General features: G+C 41.0%; 1 protein-coding gene across 17 annotated transcripts in view; it reads left to right on the forward strand.

Annotated features, from left to right (window-relative positions):
* The window catches only part of APBB2 (amyloid beta precursor protein binding family B member 2), a 165,605-nt gene that overhangs the window by 145,391 nt on the left and 4,728 nt on the right, over window positions 1-15,486 (forward strand). For 9 of the 17 annotated variants that reach the window (XM_039698864.1, XM_039698870.1, XM_039698872.1 and 6 more), the window contains 6 exons: window positions 3,481-3,486; window positions 11,595-11,709; window positions 12,342-12,429; window positions 13,651-13,734; window positions 14,224-14,339; window positions 15,102-15,281. In XM_039698864.1, coding sequence (XP_039554798.1) covers window positions 3,481-3,486; window positions 11,595-11,709; window positions 12,342-12,429; window positions 13,651-13,734; window positions 14,224-14,339; window positions 15,102-15,281 — 589 coding nt within the window. The remainder of the gene's footprint in view (window positions 1-3,480; window positions 3,487-11,594; window positions 11,710-12,341; window positions 12,430-13,650; window positions 13,735-14,223; window positions 14,340-15,101; window positions 15,282-15,486) is intronic. The other 8 variants (XM_039698873.1, XM_039698876.1, XM_039698874.1 and 5 more) reach the window with 3 other exon arrangements.

The following is a 15,486-nucleotide window of genomic DNA, read 5'->3' on the forward strand; positions in this document are numbered from 1 at the left end:
AGGGTGTTCATTCACCTCTCAGTGAAATCTCCATCACCCTTCCACTTGTGGGATGGGCATTGCACATCAGTGTCAGCCCCCAGGACACAGTTTGCATCAGTCACTGATGTACAAACCTGGCACTGAGGGAAGGAATGGTCTCATACTCAAGCAATGCCCTATCAGTCACAGCACTCTACAAGTCAGCTGCCTCCACTGCATCCCTGGGCCTGGGGACTCTGGAGGAAAGCAGGGATCAGGGAGACAGGTGCCCTTCCAGTACTGCAATGCTCTGTCCCCAAAGGCACTAATCAGAAAACAACCTGGAATAAATGAGCTGGCAGAAGTGATGGGGAGGAAGAGACTGTTACCACCTTCCCTGGAAAGCAAACTTCCTCTCAGGGTTTGCTCCTTTCTCACATCTCTGCAGGCTGGAAGGTCACGGGCTGTTTTTCTTGGTCTTGGCCTTTTCCCCTCAGAAATGAATCTCAAATCCTATGTAGCAACCCTGACACAATTTTCTGGGGATTGTCTTCCCAGGTTATTGGCAGGCTCTGGCTTGACCCATTTTAACTCAGTCAACTTGGAAAGGGATATGTGGGACACCACACCAAAGCACTTGTACAGCTGCTCTTGGCAGCATTTCTGGCACTTGGAGCAATCAACAAAATCTGCCACTTGAACTGAAACTTTCTGTATCTACTTTTTAGCCTTGGGACGGTTTTTTAAAAATTTGTTTATTTAATTTTAAAGGTAAATTATTCAACCATATTTGAGCTACTAGAAAATGTAAAGAGTATACAGGCAAATAGTCTTTTGTATGAAAACAATTAATGAATTACAAGACACTCTATGAGAAGTTGTTGGGTTAATTGCAAAGCTGTAATTAACTGGTTAGAAGCAGGAGGTAGCCTCCCCTGATTCATATGCATGCCACGGCAGCCAGAGCCCCACTCATTTCTCCATGCCTGAGGAAGTCCAGCAGCTCAACTGCTTGTTTTTCGCTCACCTTCCTGAATTTCCTTCAGTGCTCTTTTCTCTGGGCTGGCAGCTGCAGTGGTGATTGTTCTGTCCAGTTGTATCTTGCATAACAATTGGGGAATTAACAGATCTCCCTTTCAGAGTTTGCTCCAGCAGGTCATGTTTTGTGTCTCTAAGGCATTTCTTTTTCTGTCCTCCCCACAGAATGTGGTGTCTAAGTTACGGGGCAGTTTCTCCAGTATAATGCTTTTTTTTAAGAGATAGAAACCTCTGTCTACTTCATATAAAGTCAGTAATTAATGGACAAAGAAAATCGTATATGTTCTCCTTCTCATACTACTTAGGAACACTGTGTTTTCTCAGAAAGTGAAAGTGATACTACTTTTTCAATTCTGATTTTCATATTGGCACTGACATATAGTATCAACGGTGTTTAGGTTTGAAAGACTGCAAATATTTACAATGTTGAGATTTTAGTCCTTTATTTTATAAAATGTTAGCAATAGTTGAAGAGCATGCTGATTCTGCAAAGCCCAGTAGAAAGTCCATGTAGCTGAAGAAAGGAGTGAGTGGGGTTTTGGCTGGGGAGATCCACACAGGTCACCACTGGATATTGAAAAGGGGAAACTCCCAACGCAGTGTATGACAGGAGTGGAGCAGAGCACTTTGTGTTTCTTCTTTACAATGAAGCTAAGTTTCATGCTTCTGTTGTAGAATTTCTGGGAAAGTCCATTACATTTGTAAATATAGATATTTTTTCCAACTTGGCTGCTTTCATAGAACAGCTCAGATTGGAAGGAATATGAAAAGACCATCTGATCCAGCCATTTATGGGAAGGGGAGCCTAAATGAAATAGTCCAGCACCCTGTCAAGTGAAGCCTCCTGTGATGGAGCTCTGACATGTCCATGGAGAGGTTGTTGCAGTGAATTCCTGTTTGTCACAAGGAGCCACATTGAGATTATTGCAAGGGACATTGGGTACAAATTGCAACAGAAGAGGTTTCATCTCAACATGAGAAAAAAATTAAATCTCTGTGTGCATGCATACACATCCATTTTGGAGAGATGCATTAGGGAACCATATGCATGTTTAGCTAAAACCTGCCTTACAAAACTTATGTTTATTCCAAATCTATTCACTAAGCCATTTCTAAGCAACAGATCAATTGCTGCAAGCTTGCTGACATGAGATGTCTAATGGGAATTGGATCCCTTCCTTCAGTGTGCTCTGTCTTTAATCTTAGCCTTGTTACATGATGATTTTTCCACTCCACTTCTTTTTTTTTTCTTTTTTTTTTTCCCAAGAGTCATTTGCAAGCTGGAATGATGTAGGGTCCCACATTTTTGCACACAGTGCATGAACCATGCTCAGATGCTCACTAGACATAAGCCCTTCTTAAAAAAGGGAAGTTGTGAGGTGCATGCAGGAGGCAGGAGTGGGAGAGCAGGACTAAGTAGCTCTCTTCTGAGAATGGCCATTGTCCCTGTAGAGACACTATGCCTTGCACAGGGTGATGTCCAGTTGAAGGAGAGGTGCAGAGAATCAGGCAGCAGCCCGTGTCCTTCCCCAGGCAGCCCTTTGTGGTACATCCTGGGGAGCTGTGCCTTCCTCCCAGGACAAGCTCCAGAAGCACCCGTGTCCTGGCAGCTCGCCCTGCTGGGTTCCGTGCTGCTGCCAGCACCTGGAAGGCTGCAGGCTGTGGTGGTGCCAGCACCTGCAGGGAGCCTCCTGCAGGGCAGGGGACAGGCACAGCAGCTCTGGGGACAGGGAGGGGGCAGAAGGGCAGCCAGCAGCCAGGGAAGCTTGTGCCTCTCCTGTCTGCCTTCTGTGGGAAAGGGATGTTGGTTAATCATACCAAAGTTAGCTGAAGTGTTTTAGAAATGAAGGTGTGTGGTGATTTTGTACACTCTGGCTTCAGTTCAGTGCTCATAGAAGGTTGTTCCCCAAGCTGTCACTTCTTCAGGGTGCAACTTTCAGAGGACCCCAAGTGACCCTGGGGCATGAGCTTTTGGAAGAGGGATTTAAAAAACTGATAACAATCTTTCTTCTCTTTGAGTTTAAACAATGTAAGGTTTGCACAACCTGAAGAATTATTCTTGTTTCTTTTGTCAGTGTCCGCTGTAGAAAGTGTTATTTTGGAAGAAGGAAGGTTCATGCACTTTATGTGTCTATTTATACTTTCTGCATACTACTTCCTAGACTTCTGTATGGTATTTTAAGCTTTATTACCTCCCACTGTTGATATGTCTGCACTGCCTCACTGAATTCAGCTGATGCCTGTTGGCTTCACTGCATGTTTCCAAAAATACAAACTTCAGAGCAACAAGATTCAATGAAAAAAAAAGGTGTCGAGAGGAAATAGTGGCTGTATGCTTAGATATGCTGTGCTACAAACAAACAGTGTATGTTAAATGTACAGCACTTTTCAGCTACCCTGTCTTATCATATGCTGGAACTCTGTCTGCTTGAGTGCTTTCTAACTTGCTCTTTCTGTTTCTTCATGCTTCCCTGGATTCAGAGAGAGGTAAATTATTTTCATTTTTCCATTTTTGTGTTTATCCTTCCGGCATACACTGAAAAATGTTGTATTGGTTTGCTTGTATCAGTGAACAGAAGCTCAACTTAAGTGAGTAAATTCATATCTGTCACCTTTTCAATCTGCTGTTAACAGAATTGTCCAATTGATACTGGCTGTTGGTTGTTTTGGGGTTTTTTTCCCTCAGGTGCCAAATCCTCTAATAACAGAACTGTTTAAAATCATGCTGTGCAGTGGGTTTTAATGTTTGCTTCTGGTCTTGGGACTAAATTCAGATGATGATGTTTTCTGGAATCTGAAATGCAAGTCAGTGTTAAAATTGAAAAAACATGATCCTGAGAGCAGGGGATTTCAGAGCTAAGTTTAGCAAGATTTGAAAACATAAACATTTCTTTTATAATTTTGGTATTTGTTTCCAGTCTGTCTGGGTTGCTTGCCTGTATTTTAAGTTTGAAGAAAAGTTGTCCCCAGTCCGTTTGATTTGTTTGGATGTACAAAGGGATCATTTGGAATTCTCTACAATGCTTCCTGTTTCATGGAGCACAGACACTAAGGCATTGTAGTCAGGTGCTTTGCAGCACAAGGGCTGCAGCCACTCCAAGGGCTCTTAGCAATAGAGCTGCATCCCTCAGATGAGATTTGGGGTTTGTTTGCTCTTCTAAATTGCAAAAACTTGTAAGTGGGACTGGCTGGAAAGAATGTGGTTTAGAGATGCAGACTATTCCTTGTGTTTGCTTTGTGGAATATAATGAGAATGGTTTCCAGGCCTGACTTTTTTCAAATCAATTCTTCAGGCAGTGTTGGCCTAGGGAAATATTTGAACCTTCGTGATTGTGGTTTTGCAGTCTAATGAAGGTTTCATGCATGTGGAGAGCAATGATCCTTCCAGCCTAGCACTGGCAAAAGTGTGCTTCAAGCAGATTCGTGCGTAGTGTCTGTGCACAACTGCTGTGTTCTCGGTCTGAATAATAAAGAACAAAGGAGAACTAGGAAGCCTTGCTTATAAAACAAATCACACTGGAGAAATTAACTATTCTGCTGTAGTCTTCTGTCTTCAGTTAAATCTGTTATAGAGCTTTGAGCATCTCAGCATGATGTATTTCTTTATTAAATCTTTAAATATTCCTTTTAAACAAAAGCCCATGTCTTCCAATTAGATCTGGAAGATGGAAGCATTGTCAGAAATATCTAAATACTAATTTGTCGAAGTCACATTTACAGGATCTGCTGCAAATAGGCTGTTCAGAGGTTCACAGGCATAATAACACATTCATTTACTTAAAGGAAATTCCGGATTCATCACACTGGCCATCCTGAGGAGTTAAATCACCACTTTACAATGCTTCCAGGGAAAAGCAGCAACTATAATGGCCTTGACAAACAATCTCATTTCTGTGCCTTTTCTTTGAAAACTGCTGCATGAGGGTAGGAAGGCAGCCCCCTGCCCATGCATATTTCAGAAATATTGTGCAGTAGTTAAGGAAAAAACCAACGTAACACCCTGAAAAATCTGTTGGCCAAGTCAGTGGCCAGTGATTTTTCATACTAGCTGTCCCAGAAGTTCTGTCTTTTGTTAAATCCATCTATAAAACAAGCAGAGGTTTAGCTGCTGATTGACTTTTGAGCATGCGATGCCTGTCTGGCAGCTGTTGGGCAGCAGTGAGCCCTGTCTGACCCCAGGCTCCAGCTGGATGTGGCATCCTGCTATCTGCTGTCCCTGGGCTGCCAAGCCCACAGGAGCTCAGCTGCCAGGGCACCCCCTTGGTGCTGAGCCTGGCACATGTGACACTGTGCTCCTTGCCATGGTGGTGGTGCTTTGGCCATGTGGTTGTCATGGGACATACGTTTGAGCTGTACAATCTGTGCTGTTGTCACTGTGCTAACAGAGCTCACGGACCTGGAGAATTGCACTTTGATGTGACTCCAGTCGATACAAACCTGTGGCCCTTTGCAGGAGTAGAATGAAACCCTTGGTAGTAGAGAGGGAAGTGATGTGTAACACCTCAGAGCCACCTTTCGTGCTGGTGAGGCAGTGGTGGCCAGGCTGACAGGCTCCTGTCCCCTGGGCACAGGAGGAGGTGGCAGGCAGCACTGAGACCCTGGGAGCCCAGCTGGGGAGCAGCTTTTGCAGCTGCCTAGGCATCAGGCTGCAGGAAGGAAATTGGAGTGAAAGTCATGCAAATGCTCTCAGGCTTGGGGGTGCTGGGCTCTGAAGGGCTGAGCTGCGTATCAGAGGTATCAGCTGTGAGAGGGTTTTTACAAATTTTGGAAGCGCACAGAACTTTGACAATGATAAGACATCAAAGAAAAACTGGCAGCTGTGAGTTTTAGGGCTGCCAGATTAAAGCCTCTGAGTATCACACAAAGTAGCCGTGGCTCCTCCTTCAGAGTTAGCAAGTGACATTATCAAGGAATGAAGCAAACAGCCTTTCAGCAGGGGATAATTTGCCCTACAAACTTCATGCTTGAATTAGAAAAACAAGCTACACTCTGTGAATGCCAGACGATTTGAGGAGAATTTATTAAAATGCAGAACCGATGTTTTGCTGCAAGGAAATAAATTTTCAAATTGTGTAAAAACTGAAATAAGAAAAGTCTCCCAAAAGTCTCCCTCCCTCTTCGTGGGGAGGGCACCTTAACTGCTTGGATCCAAAATTCATCACCAGGATAATGTCATGGTAGCCAAGTGTGCTATGGCTGGAGAGTGGCTAAAGAGGTGGAGGAGCTCTGAGGTAAAGCACTTGGAGCGAAGAAAAATTGAAGGTTTTAATGTGTGTTTAGGATTTGCAGCAACTGTGAGAAACACAGGGAAAATTATTTTTCCCCCACATCACTTCCAGCTCTCATCACTGAGAGAAGGGTACATGTGGCTATTGTATAAGAGAAATTGGAAGGAAAAGACTCTTGGGAATAGTTGTTTTTCTTCCTCCTCCAGGATTTGATTCCAAAATGTTGGGTGTATATTCACCTGGAGAAGGGGCTATGAGTTTCATTTGGAGCAGGTGGAAGGGAAGCAGTGGTTTCACTCCATATCTGGTATTTGAAAGATCCTCAGTAAATATTTTACAAACAGATTTTGCAGTGTTTGTGAATGCTGCTTGTTTCATCTAGTTATCATTTTCTTACCTTTGGATTTTTCTCCCTAACTTTGCAAGTTCCTTGGTGTGACCATAATAAAAAGACAAGTGAACTGAACAGTCACAAACATTATTTTAGCCATAAGCCTTTCTCCTTTCTCCTATGTGAACAAGAAGCCTGGATAAAAAGCCTGAAATGTTAATGCAGAGGATCTGTAATTTCTAACATACATTTTACTGCAGGGTTTCCTGCATCTCATCTTCTCTGCCATTCATGATACTGGAATATTTGTGTGTCATGGAAAAACCCCACCCAAGGATGGTCTTGATGGCATTGTGTCTACCTGCTTTTATCATGTGCCTCCTCTCCCTTCTCTTGCTTTTCTCCTCCTCTGCTCCCATGGACATTCAAGTCTTGACAGTAAATGGCAACCCCCTGTAGAGGTGGCTGCTCTCCCCTTTTGGTTTCCTACTTTCATAACTCTCTGGTGAGCTGTTTGCAGGAAAGCAAAGTGAAGCCTGGAAGTTGCAGACTTGGGAGATGATTTCCCCACAGCCTGGGTTATCTGTTCCCTGACCCTGCAGTTGCAGAAGTCTGTACACCAGGACAGAAAAATCATCTCCTATAGGCTATTCTGGATGAATTTCAATCAAGAATTACAATGAATTTCAATTTTAAAACAAACCCAAAGAATATAATTTTGTGGTTCAAGGATTCTTGTTACAATTTGTAATACATAAATCTGGAAAGAAATGTACATTTTCCTGCATGGGTATCATTTTAATGTAGGTGTTTTAAATAGCAGCCATTTAATTTTTTTGAGAAGAGTAAAAAATTTTATTTCATACTTTAAGGATAGAATGGTAGGGGTTTTTAACCAAAAAAGATTCATGCAATTCTACATTCTTCTACAGTCTTTTGAGGAAATAAGTTTAATGTGAGAAGGTAATGGAGGATGTGCTACTCTTTTAGGCTGTACTTAATTGGGATGCCTCCTAGGACTTTAGCCTAATAGTGGCAAATGGTTATAACTGCTACTCAAACAGGACAGCATTAGCATAAATTGCTTTTAATGTGATTATATTCATCCAAGGTTGAGCAGCTAAGTGATGCTTAGCCAGGTGTTAAATAGGTATGATTATCTAAGGTTTAGTCAATGACTGTAGGCATTTGCCAATTAAATAGAGTAAAAGAGCAAATAGACATTAAATTCCCTTCTACTTAGCACCTTACATTGTCTTTTCAACTCTCAAAATTGCTTTTTAAAATGTCCTTCTCTAGTTCTGTATGCTTTCAAAATAAATTACAAAATAAATTTATTAGTTATAAGTTTTAACTGTTCAGCAGAACCAGTCTTACCCACTCTTGCACAAAGTAATTCTTATCTATTTTTTTTGTTTTTCTAGCTTTTTTCCTGATTACTGATTTATATCCAGTTCCTTTTACTGGAAAGTTATTAGTGGAAGATGTAGTATGTGTGCAAATGATTTTTAAAAATTTAAAATTATCTGCTATGCAGTACTTCTCTATAATCCTGTATCAATTGAAGTGTTGCCCTTGTGTTATAAAATTTCAGGAGTATACAGCTTTATTTGCAACATCATTCTCCCACTAAACACCTTGCTGCTCTCCCCACTGACATGGAATGAAATTTTTCTAGGAGCTGTCATTCAGATCCCACCGATTTCATGTGCACACCCCCTATGGAGACAGAGACTCATCCAGCTGGATGAGATGTGATGTTAACCCTGTGTTAGCTCTCTGTCCAGCTGTGGGCTTTGTAATGGCTTTTTAATTTCTTTTTGTTCGCTCGTTTTCCTAGCAGAATGTAAAGATAGGGGAGTGGTAAGAGAGGAGGCATGTGCCCTTTTCTGTAAATTTCTATTGCAAACACGTTGCTCAGCACTTCTTCATTATCCCAGGGGCCTGTTGCACATAAATCTCACTTAAATGTTAATCAGCTTCAAGTGAGCTGCAGTCAAATGAAGGTTTATAGATGAAGCAACCCAGAAGGGATCTGAAGTGGAGGAAGAATCAGAGACTGGTCTTCAGCCTTACTTGGGATTCAAGGCCATGGACAAATAAGAAGCTGTTCCATTGTGGTCCTATGTAGGGAAACACAAAACAATTCCTAAGCTTTATTGTTGCTGTAGGAAGCAGATACTCTGAAATCCTCAGAAAGCCATGCCTCTCTTCTCCTCCAAGACAAGCCATGAGCTCTGTTCTCTGGATGCCTAGAAATGCCTGAAGCAAGGCTGCCAGGTTCCTGCTGCCATGTAGGGCCACTCCTGCAAGCATCTAGGTAACTTCCATGAATTAGTGGCATCAGTGGTACTGTCTGTGTGCTGCCAGAAGGGGGAAGGATGGTTTGTGTGCTAATTTTGATTAATGATTTGAAAACAGATGGTGCTGGCAGGGTTGAGTGTGATGTGGTACCACAGGTTTAGAAAAATTCACATTTCATACTTTGTCTCAGTAGATGCAGGCCCTGATCACCTAAAGCTTTATGTGTATTCACAATCCATGGATGTGATTAGCTGGTTTACGTTGTTCAGGCTGTTCAGGTACTTACAGGGAAACACTGGTGTGTGAGGCTGCAATACCACCAGCGTTTTATTAGCTCTCAGTACTTGAAACTGATGTACTGGCTGGTGTGTGATTTACTTCTGTAATTGTGTTACACAGCCTTGTTTATGATTGCATACCATTACAAGCAGAAATATTTACAGAAGCTGCAGGACCAAGTGCTGGAGGGGCAGGACCCAAGCCTTGCATGCAGCACTGCAGTACTGAGGCGTGGGACAGGTGGTCCTGGCAGCTCCTTCCCAGCACCCACCACCAATCCCACAGGATTTTTTATATGGCACCTTGTTTCATGGTTTTTTCCCCCTAGTTGCTAGTTTTTCATAGGCTACAGGTGCTCCATACCCTCTTCTCTTGGAGTCCAGCTAGGAGTCTTCAGCCTGCTTTTGATGTGTTAAGTGAAAAGGAAACCATTCTAAAGCAAGGCTTGGCACATGTCCAGATGAGCCAAAAGCATCAGTCTTTTTCCAGGAGCAAGATTCCAGCTGAAACTCAGCATCTTGCAGAGCAGAAAAAGGGAACAACATGCCAAAAAGCTCTAGTGGCCAAGGGACTTGGGGAGAAAGCCTTGGGGCATCTTCTGTAAGAGACAGCACCTTCCTGGATTACTGCTTTGTGATTTTTCCTGCCGGTCACGATCAGCTGGGTAAAACTGTCCCAAAGGATGCCTGTGTCTCACGCTGGCAGGGCAGTGCTGCAGGCAGTGAGAGCCAGTGCAGCCCATGGGCTGCATTCTGCATGCAGGAGGGGCTCAGGTGGCAGCACATGGCACCTGCTGCCCCACTGCCTCCTGTCCCTGCTGTGCCCTAATGTGCCATTGCAGGCTGGGATAGAGGGAGAGGGGCCTCCAGCTGCACTGTGTTTCTGCTTGGCTCTGTCCTGTGGAATTGCTTTCAGATCTCATGCTCTGATCGTTCTGTGTGGCTTGGGGTTTTTTTAAATATTGTTCATCAGGCTTCAGGTTGCAAAGCACTTGATGGAGCAACCACCTGTACCTGTTACTGGGCAGCCCTTTTATATTGCAAGGGCTCATGAAGAGCAAAATCTGCTGTTCAGTTAGATACAGACACAGTTCTTAACTGCAGGACAGTGTCTGAATCTTGTACAAGCAGGAAGGCCAGCAATCCATTTGCCACAGTCTCTGATTCTCCCTGGATAGCTTCAGTGTAAAATTCTTCAATTTATGGAGCATTTAAAATGAATTTTAAAATTGGCCATCCATGCTACATTAAACCCTGCTCAGAATATTTACAGACTTTTATGTACAGAAGTACTTGAATTTATACTGGGCCCATGGCTTAGGAATATCCCTCCTATCTTTACACCACTGAGAGTTTTGCTGGTAATTATTTATGTGTAAAGCGGAAAGACACAGAAAAAAGAGACTTCAGGCATAAGAGGCTGGAGCAAAGTCCCAGAGAAATCTGAAGGTAGCAAGAGGGTCCTTTGCTGGTAATTATTTATGCGTAAAGCGGAAAGACACAGAAAAGAGACTTCAGGCATAAGAGGCTGGAGCAAAGTCCCAGAGAAATCTGAAGGTAGCAAGAGGGTCACAAAGTAGGAATGAGCTGTGGTTGCTTGGAGGACATGAAAAAGCAGAAGTGCAGGACCAGCAAACAGAGAGTCTGGTACAGCAAGGATGGCAGCTGGCAAAGCCAGGCTTCTTCCAGGCTCAGTGTGTATCACTTCGACTTTTCAGAAGAGCTCCACCTCTTAAGCAGCCTGAGAACAAATAAACCTAGTCGTTTATCCTTCATAAATGCTAGAAAGCACTCCTTCATCCATGCTACAGAGCTATGCTGTGCTGTGGTGACTTGCAAGTACAGTGCAAAAATCCCTTTTGTAGGGCAGCTTTATTTAACTTTTGAAAAAATAAGGTCAGAAATTTAGGGCAATTAGTGTGAGCAAAGCTCAGCAGGTTCACATCTCCCTTATGCAACCAGATCTCTAATTACTATCTGCATATTTTAAACACTTCATACAGTCCTTTGAAATATGATTTTTCTCTGACTACAGTGTTGTATGCTGTTTCTTGGGGTTTTTTAGCAGTTAAGAGCTGCGTATGTTTTCTGTCTTAATATGTAATTCTCTCTCTACCTCATCTTCAGTAATATATTTGAGTAAATTTTGCTGTTTATTTACAGTTGCATTTGGAATTGCAGAATTATTTGAGTAAGTTGCATGGTTAGGAAACCATAATGAGCTTTTGAATTATATAGATTAAGCACCAAACTTTACATATATGTTTCATGGGTTAACAGTTTACTACATTTGTAGACCTGCTTTGTCGAAGGCATGTATTTTATACCTTGAGGGCTGAGACATACACCAGTTAAACTGAAGTAGCACTTGCAGTTTTGGAAATACAACTGATTCTAAAGTCATCTCATTTGTTTTGCATGTTTCTAATGTGTCCATTTATCTTGTTTACACAGAGACTTTGCTTACGTGGCAAGAGACAAAGACACCAGAATTCTGAAATGTCATGTGTTCCGATGTGACACACCTGCAAAAGCCATTGCTACAAGTTTACACGAAATCTGCTCAAAGGCAAGTGGATTTAATCAGCTGCATTTGTCTGTTCGGGGTCCCTGAGCCTTTTACATGTAATCAGCAGTTGTATGCAGTTTTTGTTTAGTTTGTATAACTGGCAATGAGAAAAAGTATAGAGAATTTGTAAGGGAAAGTATGCAAATGGATGGGAATTATGGGGAGATTTGAGGAGGAGGAGATGTGCTTTTGATTTGACGTGTGTGTATAGAGGCCAAAGGCTTTCCTGAATAATAAAGAAGCTGCAGGTTCAAATGGAAAAAGAACACAGAGGTTCAATTAATAATAAACAAGGATGCTAAACTCCATAAATAAATTAGACCTTGTTTGAATGGTGTTATTCAATGGTATTATCCTGCAGGACATAGAGGAAAATCATGTTAAACTCCATAAATAAATTAGACTTTGAATGGTGTTATTCAATGGTATTATCCTGCAGGACATAGAGGAAAATAGTTGTTAACTGTTAAAATTATTAACTGTTAGAATTGTTATTTAAGAAGAATAACCTGCTTAGTCATGTACACTTTGACTTATTTCTGATTTCAGAAATAGGATTATAAAAGGAGTAGACTGTAGTTGCTGCTGTACTATATTTTTTTTCAGTGCTTTATTATCACTGTCTCCTTCAGATTATGGCTGAACGGAAAAATGCTAAAGCTATGGCTTGCAGCTCCTTGCAAGACAGGACAAATGTCACCCTTGATGTTCCTCTGCAAGGTACTGTGTGTTACAGCTGTATCCTCAGGATGGTCCTGTTTTAGATAAGTTTTGTTTCTCATGCAGATTTTGCAAAAATGGAGCATGCCGGGTGGAGAAGTCAGGAGTGTATTCCTGATGTATCTGTAATATAATCTGTTATATCATTAATCTATAATTAATGTATCTGACTGATTGTAATCTGTTCCTGTATTACTCTAAGTATTTTTCTTGGTTATGGTCACAGTTATGGAGTCCTGCTCAGTTATGTCCACTTGTGCATTTCTTCTTTTATTTTGAAATGCAAGTGTTTCAAACACAGTCCTACTTATTTGTGGCTACTCAGGATATTGTCTTTTTCAAATCAAAATACCTCCTGACTTGAGACTGCACCAGTTGGCCAAATCTTCCTTAAAACCAGAATGTACTCCAGTGACTCACTTGGGTTCAGAAGTGTCACAGGAGTGCTCCTCCTAGGTTTCAGCATCTATTTTAGCAACTTCTGAGGCAAGGATGCCAAGTGGGTTGTCATCCAGCTTTTGCACACTTTGCTGCATGGTACAAGGAAGCTGCCTTTGAGTGCCATTATTTGTCATATCTTAGTAGTTGCTGTTTTAAAACCATTCTAGAAGAACCAATATACTTTGCATTAGCTTTACAGCGAATTATATGCTTCTATATCCACCAATTTGTACTGAATATCTTACTCCTAATCCATACATCAGCTTGTGCAGTGGTCTGTGTAATGTGTACTGTTCAGGCAGTGGTATTGATTACTTGGAGACTGTTTAACATACTAGTAAGGATGGTATTAAAGCAAATTACAGATTTTACATAGTTGTTGCAGTGAAACTTAGGCGTGTACTGTTCAGGCAGTAGTATTGATTACTTGCAAACTGTGTTCAACATAATAGCAAGGATGGTATTAAAGCAAATTACAGATTTTACATAGTTGTTGCAGTGAAACTTAGGTCTATACATCTCAGAGACCCATTGATCTTTATTTTCTGCATTTTAATATGCCAGCAATATAATGTGATTTTATTCTTAGCATAGACCAAAAATTCCTTTAGAAATTATTGAGGCTTGTTCTTGTTAGAAGGAATAAAAATTTATTTAAATCGATGCAATACCTTCAGAGTACAATTAATGGGTAAACAGTTTTATGTTATTGATGAAATAAAAGTGCTTTTTTCTGCTGTGAATACTGATTAATAGAAATTGACTTTTGTTCCCATGCAGTAGATTTCCCAACACCAAAGACTGAACTGGTACAGAAGTTTCACGTGCAGTACCTGGGCATGCTACCTGTAGCTAAACCTGTGGGTATGTAACACTTCAGTGAATTCCTTGCTTAAACTCTCATGGCTCATCAACTGCCAGTGCATGACTTTTGGAGGGTAGGAGCTCTTCTGTTTCAGTCACATGAATCAGGCATGAAGATATCTAATATTCAGGGCATCACATGAACATGTGTTTTGCAAACAGGGTATTCTGGGAGCTGCCAAGAAGGCAGAGTGTCTTTCTACAGCCTTCTGTGAATATGAGCTCTGCTACTAATGAGAAGGGCCCTAAAGAACTGAAACAGTACAAAAGCTAATCAAGATACTGTCCTGTTTTTTTTTTTTTGTAAGACAGAGGCACCTGCTTTGGTCTTTCAGATGGAGAAACACAACTTCATAATACCTTCTTCTATTATCAAGTTAATTTTAATAAGGAATCCAAAACAATCTGTTTTCTATACTACTGTGTGAAGATAAAAAAATCTTATTTTTTATATATTATTTTTCAGTATTGCATTTTATTCTCTTTTAGGAATGGATACTCTGAACAGTGCCATTGAAAGTCTAATGGCTTCCTCTAGCAAAGATGACTGGTTGCCAGTTACCATGAACGTTGCTGATGCTACTGTCACAGTCATCAATGAAAGAGTAAGGCAGACCGTGTCATTTAAAACACAATTAAAATAATATGATTGTTGAAATCCAGGAACTCAGAAATGCTAATAGGGTTAATTCAAACTAAAATTCATTTGCTTATTTTGTATTTTACTTCTTTCCAGAATCTGCAGAGACTCTTACTGCTCATATCAGCTTCAGTTTTATTTATCATTCCAAGCATGTTCTCAGAAATAAATTATTATAAATATTCATTATATAATTAAATTCAGTGTTTTCCTTTCTAGGAATTTTAAGCCTAAAATGTTGTAGGTTAAGCCCAAAGTAGTAGCAATCCTAAATTCCAAACTGCATTTGCCTTACTCTTGGTATGGAAGCCAAGAGTAATATAAAAATCTGTGTTACAGAAGAAAATGTAGAGCATTTTCCATAGAGTTTAACGCAGTGGGACTTATTAATGCTGTTTTTTATATATGTCTTTTGATGAGGTACTAAACCAACATCTCTATAACATACCAGTGATAGGGGAGCATGCTTTGGAGTCATTATACCCATGTTGTTTTGTTTCTTCACAAAACAAGCAGCTTCCAAAATGTACAACATTTTAAAATTTTGTGGCAATGCTCAAAGCCTCGGTGACAGCCTAGAAGGGGAGGTCCAGCCCAGGCCTGAGCATGCTTGGTTCATGCAGACAGATAAGCAGGAGTTACAATATCAGGATATCCTCCCATGTAATCAAAATTGAAAGTTCCAGAGTATCCAGTAGTGATGATCAATCCTTTGGCTCATGCCCAGAATGAAGAGGAGGTCATGGTGGAGTGTCGTGTGCGGTTCCTGTCCTTCATGGGAGTAGGCAAAGACATCCACACGTTTGCCTTCATTATGGACACAGGAAACCAGCATTTTGAGTGCCATGTTTTCTGGTGTGAACCAAATGCGGGCAATGTATCAGAAGCTGTTCAGGCTGCTTGTATGGTAAGTGACCTTCTGCAAAGGCATCTAATAGCACTTTAAAGTTTCACTGTCTCCACATATGAGCATTTTTTCAAATTTGTAATTATATTAATTTCAAGACAAAAGAAAAATAAAAATAGGAATTAATATTATGATATATTTAATCTATTAAAATCCAAACATTTTAATGTTTGAAATACCAGCTTAGAGAACAATGCTGCTTTAA

Source organism: Passer montanus, unplaced genomic scaffold, assembly GCF_014805655.1.
Source record: "Passer montanus isolate IOZ18808 unplaced genomic scaffold, ASM1480565v1 scaffold13, whole genome shotgun sequence".
In the NCBI taxonomy this organism is placed as follows: domain Eukaryota; kingdom Metazoa; phylum Chordata; class Aves; order Passeriformes; family Passeridae; genus Passer; species Passer montanus.